Source organism: Triticum urartu, chromosome 2 (assembly GCF_003073215.2).
Source record: "Triticum urartu cultivar G1812 chromosome 2, Tu2.1, whole genome shotgun sequence".
Classification (NCBI taxonomy): Eukaryota; Viridiplantae; Streptophyta; class Magnoliopsida; order Poales; family Poaceae; genus Triticum; species Triticum urartu.
In genome coordinates, this window is record NC_053023.1 from 77,868,741 (window position 1) to 77,875,405 (window position 6,665).

The following is a 6,665-nucleotide window of genomic DNA, read 5'->3' on the forward strand; positions in this document are numbered from 1 at the left end:
TGTATTATAATGTATAATGGATTTTTGCATCTAAGGGCATCTTCAATGCCGACCCTCAAACCGTCCGCATACGTCTAGACTGCATGGTGCGGATGTTTTTTGGCGTCCAACACGGTGTTGTATGGGTCCGCTCGGCGGTTTGGACACACTTCTTCCCAAAAACCGCAAACAAAGTGTGTGTGGGGGGGGGGGGGGGGGGGGGGTTGCGGCGTCCGGACCGCTGCCACGTCCGCTTCTGACTACCCTGGCCGACCCAAAAATCCCACCTGCCTCATGCGCTTTCCACGAACGCCCACGCCGCTTGCCGCACCGCATTCATGTCGGCCCAGAGCATGCATCGGCTCGCATTGATGCATGTGATTTGACCGAATGAGAGGGCGGCACTGACGGACATGACCACTCGGGCGTAGCCGCTTCAATGCGGATGCTGCGTACTGAGAAACCAACTCTGTCCGCTGCGCCACATTGTAGTAGGTTGACTGCCACTTCGCCTGGCCTGGTCGTGGCTATTTAAGCCGTGCGCAAGTGATACATAGAGTCGCACTCCCCCTCCCTGACCACCGTCCCCTCCTCCTCCCTGTCACCATCCCCGAGCCCAGCGGCGATGTGAAGTTCTCGTTCTACATGATGGTAGGCAGAGGCGGTGGAAGTCCCTTGTCTGGCAGGAGCGGACCCATCTTCTCATGGAGGCCCCACGTGAAGGAGGAGCCACCGTCCCCGATGCGTGCGTCCGCGTGAAACGGGAGTCAACATCCCCCCAATGCCTCTGCCACATGAAGGATGAGCCCGCATTGACAGACCCTCATCGCCGCCACGCCGCAATCGCCGCCCGATAAAGGAGGAGCTTCCACCCGTGATCATGAAGGAGCGTGGTGCATCCTCCACTACCCCGGAGGAGGTGGTTACGGCGGTGCGTCGGGTTCAAGTGCCATCGTATTTGAGGAGGAGCGCGCGGCGAGGCAACAGGAGCGGTACGGCTAGCGCAATGCTGCTCCCCGCTTTGCGTTCGTCAAGAGCGACGTGCCTCCAGGATGGGTCCCCAACGATTTGGACCTTGCTGCTGCGTGGCCGCTCGACCGCTTTGTTACGACCGCTGAGACAGCCGCCAGGCGCCGCAGCAGGAGGCGGAGCATGGTTGTCCTTGTGTCAAAATTTCATAATCCATATGGATACTTATTTGGTTTCAAAATTTTTGCCAATAGGCGATGAATTGGTTTTTCAATTTTATTTTTTATTCTGTTCAGCCAAAACCATTGAAAATTTCCCACAATAATAATCATATGGTTGTCGTTGTGTAAAAATTTCATTATTTTCTGAACACTTTGTTTTTCGGTTCAAGTTTTAGGCCAAATTTTGGCTGAAAATGAAGAATGGATGATTTTCTCAAACAGTGACTCTAAATTTGATGAAAATTTGATAGAATAGTAGCCATTATATGGTTGTCCTTGTGTCAAAATTTCATCAAACTCTGGACACTTTATTTTCGGTTCTAAATTTGGCAGTTGGTACTGAAATGGTAGCAAAATGCTGCCAAATTTGGTAATGTTGGACCCACCATTTGGATCCCAGCAAGGTAAAAGAAACCTGCAATCCGATAAAAATGACTCGGTCCATGGATATCGCAGAATGTTTCTATCTAACTGCATTGCCAGTTTGCCACTTCCAAGTTCTGATAGTCAACAGCCTTAGAAAAATGCACTTGTGACATTGTGGCAACACATTTTACAATGGCCAGACAAAAGAACATCAGTCTGATAAAACCTAGTTTCTTACATTGAAAAAGACGAGTGTCTAAGGCATGATCTTAAAAAGAAGAATTCACAATTGTATATTCAACATTTCTCGGCCATGTAATATAACAATACGAGATAACTGCAACATGTGGGAATAATCAATAAACCAAATGTGATACTTAATTTCCGGAACAGAAATTCTACAGAATCAACTTAAAATTCACAACCAAGTACACTTGGGCTGTGCCCTGAATTAGTACGAAAAAAAATACAACCACAAACTATAATAAAGCATTCTGACTTTGTGCTTGTAAACCGCTACCAAAACCATAACTAAAATTGTAGTTGCATGCAAAGAACCACACCAGCAAAGAGCTTCCACCATACTTCAGCCTGAACCAAAAGCACAATGCTCTAATCTGTTTCATCCGATGATTCGTCAACACCCATGTCAAAAAGATCACGAGGCCTGACTTCCACTACTACATTCCATAGTTCAGCTTTTGGGTCTTGAACGTAGAAAACCTGCTGCACTTGGGAGGAAAATACAAAAGGATCATCCTCTAGCTCATCTCCTGTGTATTTTCCGAGACTTGTTCACAAGAGTGAACCCAAACTCATCCGTTTGAATGCCAACTTTGTGGTAGACATCATACCAATCACAATTAAAGAACACCACCTTGTAATCATTGTATGACAATTCAAAGATGTCACTTAATCTGCCATAATATCTAACACCATTTTCTGCAATGTTCACTACACCACTATTTTGTGTGACATGCACTGACTCATGACTCATCGTGTGGAACCTAAAGCCGTTGATGACATAGCCACTGTAGCGCACCCCATATCTGTTGGGTTTTGCAGCCAAAGCTCTTACCTTTTCTGTAATAGTTGATCCATCGCTTTGTAAAACCTGTATGTTCAATTAGTTAAATTCAGGTGCCTATATAATTCAGAGTACATGAATACGGTAAAATGTACCTTTTGTTCCAACCAGTCAGCAAAGTGTTCATTAATTAACTTAGTGGTATCAGCTTCTGTCAAATTAGCTGAGTCACATCGTTTGCTATTCTCTTCGGCCACAAATTCACTGTAACAATTAAATTATATGAACTTCTTGGCAAACTCTAAACAAATTAATTAAAGATAGAAGTGATACATACTTGCGGAAATCTGCAAGCTCATCACAATGTCGCAAGACATATCGGTGCGCTTGAATAAGAAGCCGGCTATTAAACTGCCCAACTGGGACAGCCTTTCCAATTGGCTCACCAGCACTATGGAACATGTACAAATCTTTTATCTTGTCTGAAGGATTGGGGTTTCTTGATGGTCTTGTAAAACGTGTAGTTCCTTCTAGAAATCTTGAACAAAAGGTCAAGCATTCTTGGGCAAGATACCCTTCAGCAATTGAACCTTCAGGAAATGCTCTATTGCGCACAAGTGCTTTCAGCCGAACAAATGATCTAAATTTAATTAAGCAAGATGTTACTTCTCAAAACTATTGAAGATTAAATAAAATCGAAGTTAAAGTGCCATACCTCTCTAGGGGGTACATCCACCGATAGTGCACTGGACCACCAAGTTTAACTTCTTCAACCAAGTGCACCATTAGATGCACCATGATAGTAAAGAATGATGGAAGAAAAATTCTCTCCATATTGCAAAGTGTCATCACAATACTCTCTTGAAGTTCGTCAAGCTCAGAGACATCTAACACTTTCGAGCATAGTTTCTTGAAGAAATTAGACAGCCCGATAACTATTTCCATGACCTCTTTGTGTGGGTAACAGGATCGAAGTGCTAGAGGAAGAATATCTTCCAGAATAACATGACAATCATGACTTTTGAGACCTGAGATTGTACAATCTTTCATGTTGACATGCCTAGAAAAATTTGATGCATATCCATCGGAGGTCCTAATATTGTGCATCACTGAACAAAGTATTTCTTGCTGTTTTCTAGACATAGTAAATGGTGCATCAGGCAATACTATTTTTCCATTATCATCTACAACAGGATGAAGATTATGTCGAATTCCATTTTCACCAATTTCTGCCAAATCAAGCCGTGCATTAAGGCCATCCTTTGTTTTAGAATCAATATCCAACAACGTTCCAATTAAATTATCAAACACATTCTTTTCTATGTGCATTACATCAAGATTGTGCCTTAACTTGTTAAGTTCCCAATATGGCAAGTTGAAAAATATTGATTTTTTTAACCAATCCTCAGGCTTCTTCTCAGGCTTACCTTGGTTCTTAATTGACTTCTTGTTGCCTGCCTTCCTTTTACGCTTCGGCTCTTGATTCATTTCATTTTCTTTTTCACTGTTTTTGACCTTCTTTCCGCCCTTTGCTTTCTTTGCTACATTGCCTTTTTTGCCTAACACAAACACTCTGCCTTGCAACCTTTTCAAAGCTGAACTACCACTCATAGTTGTCGGTGCCAATTCTGTCACTTTAGTGCCATCAAATTCCTGCCTTCTTCGGTTTCGAAATACATGACCCTGTGGTAACCAGCGACGGTGACCCATATAACAAAGTTTCATACTCTTATTCAGGCGAAATGATATTGTACAAGGACCACATGATGGAAACCCATATTTACCACTTGTGCTCCAACCGTACAGGTAAGCTAATGCTGGAAAATCATTTAAAGTCCATAACAGTGCAGCCTTGAGTGGAAATATCTCCTGCGAGGAAGCGTCGAATGTGTCTACACCATCCCATAACTGTAAGAGCTCATCAATCAGTGGCTGCAAATATATATCAATGTCATTCCCAGGGGAAGCTGGTCCAGGAATGATCATCGATAAAATTAGAGATGTTTCTTTCATGCAAATCCAAGGCGGTAGGTTGTACGGGATAAGCATCACTGGCCAAGTACTATGTTTTGAACTCATACTCCTAAAAGGGTTAAATCCATCACTCGAAATGCCAAGGCGCGGATTACGAGGATCAGCAGCAAAACCGGGGTATCTAGCATCAAGATCTTTCCAACACTCGCCATCAGCTGGATCCCGTATCTTTCCATCTTTAGTACGACCCTCATCGTGCCAACGCATGTCATCTGATGTTTTTCTTGTTGCAAAGATCCTTTGAATACTCAGTATCAAAGGAAAGTAACGCAACACCTTGGCTGGTTTCTTCTTCTGCTTGGACACACATGGCAAGACTCTTGATCAGCTCGTTCACCTTGGAAAAGCATGCAATCATTGGGGCATGCATGAATTTTCTCGTAGTCAAGGCCTAAGCCACGGATGATTTTTTGTACCTCATAGTACTTCTTTGGTAGTTGTGCCTGTGGAAGTGCATCAGACAAAACACCAAGTAGCGTTGCAAATGATTCTTGTGACCATCCATGTAAGCATTTCATGTGATACAAGGTGATGAGAAATGACAACTTAGAAAATGCTTTACATCCAGGGTATAACTCCGTGTTTGCATCCTCTAAGAAGCTTGCATATGTATTAGGTTTCTTCCTTGTTTGAGTATCTGCATTCTCATCCTCAACTGAATTAGGTACCATATTCTCAAATTCAACGCCATCTAATTCACCATCAGATGTGCTTGATAAAGATTCACAACTGTTAGCCATAGCAAAGACAGCACTTAAGAGTCCTGGCATGTCATCCATCCTTCCATGGTTGCCTTCTCCAACAACATTCCTTGGGATGCCAGGAATAGATAGATTGCCACTGTTATCTGATACATGAGCAAATGCAAATGATGGTTCACTGTAATCCTCTCCATGGCAAACCCACTTAGTGTAACCTTGAAGAATACCATCACATCTCAAGTGAGTTTTCACTCCATCATAACTCTGCATAGCTTTATTTCGGCAATTTACACAAGGACAGCGAATTCTATCACCAGCCGGAACATCATGGAATGCAAAAGACAGAAATTGCTCGACACCATCTTTGTAAGCAGCACTAGCTCTTGGTTGACTCATCCAACCTCGATCCATTGCCCTTTGATATGCCGAAGTAATGAAACAAAAAAAAATATGTCAGTGTATAACTTTACATGTGTTATTTAAGAGATGAGAGCTGATTTAAATCTTTTTGCAAGAAAACCATGGAATACATAGATATTTTAATTCAATGATTGGATCCTAAAATATTTCATCAACCTTGAATTGAAAAACATCAAAAGATATGTGCCATTGTAGGTTTAACTAGTATGCAAAGACGCCACTCAGTTCAATACAATTGCACATATGCTGCCATCTTTCTCCCCATAATCCCAACTCTGGCTACATCGAAAGGAAACACACACCACATGAACAAACAAAAATATAAAACAGGACACATGATTGATATTATATATGCAGGGCCTTCAATTATCTAGAAATATTCACTCTTTCTAATCGCTGTAGGGACTTCTTTCCTTCTGCAAAACTACTAAGATTGTTGGACTATCTAAGTATCCAAACTGAGCATAAAAACCATATAATAGGGTGCTTTAAAAAACAACTGTGTTAATTTCCCTGCTTTATATCATCATGTTATTGATGATCTTGTGCATCTCAGGTAAGCACCATATACAAAAATCAAGCTACGACAGAAGGTAAAAAAAGGCCAATGATCACAGTCAGTATTATTATATATACAGTTATCACCATACTGGAAATACACTCCGTCCCAATTACAGAAACCTGGAGGATATGTGCAGCCACCTGAATGAAAAATGAAAAGCATGTATAAAAGGGTGTTTGCAATGCAATCTAAATAATTAGTGGGCTGCACTGCATACACGTCATATCTATTTGTTCTAAGGATAACAGGAAAAAGGATATTAAGTTGGACTGATTAACGAGTCAAATAAGACATCATTGAACAAGAAACAGAGAACATATGTGATGATCTACAATACTGTATTGAAATTTAAGACCAATTGAACACCCTAGTTTGGTTAAAAGCTT

General features: G+C 41.9%; 1 protein-coding gene across 3 annotated transcripts; it reads right to left on the reverse strand.

Annotated features, from left to right (window-relative positions):
- Positions 1-1,888: 1,888 nt before the first annotated feature.
- Positions 1,889-4,803, reverse strand: LOC125535932. 3 transcript variants are annotated; one of them, XM_048699001.1, is made up of 5 exons: positions 3,990-4,803; positions 3,278-3,590; positions 2,900-3,202; positions 2,718-2,826; positions 1,889-2,649 (listed from the first exon to the last, which is right to left on the reverse strand). In XM_048699001.1, exons 1-5 carry the CDS (start codon positions 4,801-4,803, stop codon positions 2,302-2,304), a joined length of 1,887 nt encoding a protein of 628 aa, XP_048554958.1. In that variant the 3' UTR covers positions 1,889-2,301. The 3 variants fall into 3 exon arrangements, with proteins under 3 accessions (XP_048554958.1, XP_048554959.1, XP_048554957.1); XM_048699002.1 differs by having other exon boundaries at positions 3,278-3,697; positions 3,990-4,128; XM_048699000.1 differs by having other exon boundaries at positions 3,278-4,803.
- Between the last annotated feature and the right edge of the window lie 1,862 nt (positions 4,804-6,665).

Coding starts and splice junctions, on each gene's coding strand:
- LOC125535932 (XM_048699000.1), bottom strand. CDS start 4,803: ATGCGTTGGCACGATGAGGGTCGTACTAAAGATGGAAAGATACGGGAT. Junction 3,203..3,277: donor TGGATGTACCCCCTAGAGAG/GTATGGCACTTT, acceptor AATTAAATTTAG/ATCATTTGTTCGGCTGAAAG. Junction 2,827..2,899: donor GAGCTTGCAGATTTCCGCAA/GTATGTATCACT, acceptor TAATTGTTACAG/TGAATTTGTGGCCGAAGAGA.